This window comes from Trichechus manatus, unplaced genomic scaffold, assembly GCF_000243295.1.
Source record: "Trichechus manatus latirostris isolate Lorelei unplaced genomic scaffold, TriManLat1.0 scaffold00255, whole genome shotgun sequence".
NCBI lineage: Eukaryota > Metazoa > Chordata > Mammalia > Sirenia > Trichechidae > Trichechus > Trichechus manatus.
The window spans coordinates 2672673-2674188 of record NW_004444191.1 but is presented as its reverse complement, the minus strand read 5'-3'; the positions used below and the strand labels follow the sequence as shown (position 1 = coordinate 2674188).

At 36.4% G+C, this 1516-nt stretch overlaps 1 protein-coding gene across 1 annotated transcript in view; it reads right to left on the bottom strand.

Annotated features, from left to right (window-relative positions):
- Positions 1-1516, bottom strand: part of EPB41L5 (erythrocyte membrane protein band 4.1 like 5) — a 90770-nt gene that overhangs the window by 33680 nt on the left and 55574 nt on the right. The window contains exons 7-8 of the mRNA XM_023724687.1: positions 1420-1505; positions 71-159 (exon numbers count right to left, since the gene is read on the bottom strand). Of these exons, the coding sequence (XP_023580455.1) occupies positions 71-159; positions 1420-1505 (175 nt within the window). The remainder of the gene's footprint in view (positions 1-70; positions 160-1419; positions 1506-1516) is intronic.

The following is a 1516-nucleotide window of genomic DNA, read 5'->3' as shown; positions in this document are numbered from 1 at the left end:
GATACAAATGTTTTTACTCATATTAAAAAACAAAACAACAATAAGTATCTTTGGCATTAACTCTGCTTACCAAAAAAATAAGCCAATTTTGGTCTCTCCTTCAAAAACAAGGACTCCTGTTGGAGTTAGTCCCAAGCTATAGTCATTCCCGTCTCTAGCCTAATTTAGGGAAAGCAAAATTGGTTAGTTCCAGTTGCATAAAAGTTTCACATTTTCATACAACTGTTTAATTTTATTTTTACACAGAATGAAATTAATAACATAGATATTTTCAAAAATTAGAGGATCCACGTCGTGCAGAGCATGCTTCTTAGCTCAAGTAGATTCACGAGACTAAATGGGCAGTTTCTGTCCAGAGGTGAGATGAGAAGGCAGACAGTGCCAGGAGATGGTTGAATGGACAGGGGAAGCCCCGGGTGGAAGGAGGAGGGTGCTATCACAGTACAGGGAGAGTAATTAGGGTCACATTACAATGTATGTATGAATTTTTATAAGAGAGACTAACTTCAATTATAAACTTTCACTTAAAAGTACAATAATTTAAAAAAAAAAAAAACACACAAAACTAGGGACCTGGAAAAAAAAATTAGAGTATCGAAAATAACTTTCTCAGGAAAATACACGCATACTTTTTTAGTTCTATCAACGAACCGCTTTAGTTTTAAAGTAAATCTTCGTTGACAATGGGCAATTATATTCCCAAGACAAAGAAAGCTCTTTCCAGATCCTTCCCATGCTGCAATTACCACTTGCATCACAAAACTGTATAAAAGACTGCCTTTCTGGGGAAATGCAGCGGGTTAAACTAGACATAATTTAAGTCACCACACCAAGCAGCTCTGCAGCTCATCATACTCGTCTCAAACCATACGTCTCCAGCTGTGTCTCCTAAATCGCTGTTATTTTAGCGGCGCTTACTCCGAGCTTAAGGGGTATAAAGTAATATACTTTCAAGTGAGAAGAAGAGAAAGTGGTTTAAAAAAAATCTTTTTTAAACGTTTTCCACAGCTGGAAAAAAAAATCAGCTTCAAAGCACTACTATACTTTTCTTTGGGGTTTTGGTTGTTTCTCTTCCTTCTTAAAATTAACCTTTCAGTAGGATTCTAGTCATTCAGTATTTTACAAAAGAATCTTAATCTCTTTACCCACACATCCCAGACATTTTTCACAGCTGGAAAAAAAATCAGCTTCAAAGCACTACTATACTTTTCTTTGGGGTTTTGGTTGTTTCTCTTCCTTCTTTAAATTAACCTTTCTGTAGGATTCTAGTCATTCAGTATTTTACAAAAGAATCTTAATCTCTTTACCCACATATCCCAAACTGCACAGCTGGCATATCAAAAAACTGGTATGGAAAAGTCCCAGTCGCCTTCAGTCTCAAAGACTAAAAAAGAAACAGTATCAAAACACAGCACCCACCTTGACCACATGCATATCAACTCCATACATTTCCAGCCACTTGGCTTTATTCAGATAATTGGTTTCAGCTTGTGCTGGTGTCTGACCTCTGAAATTT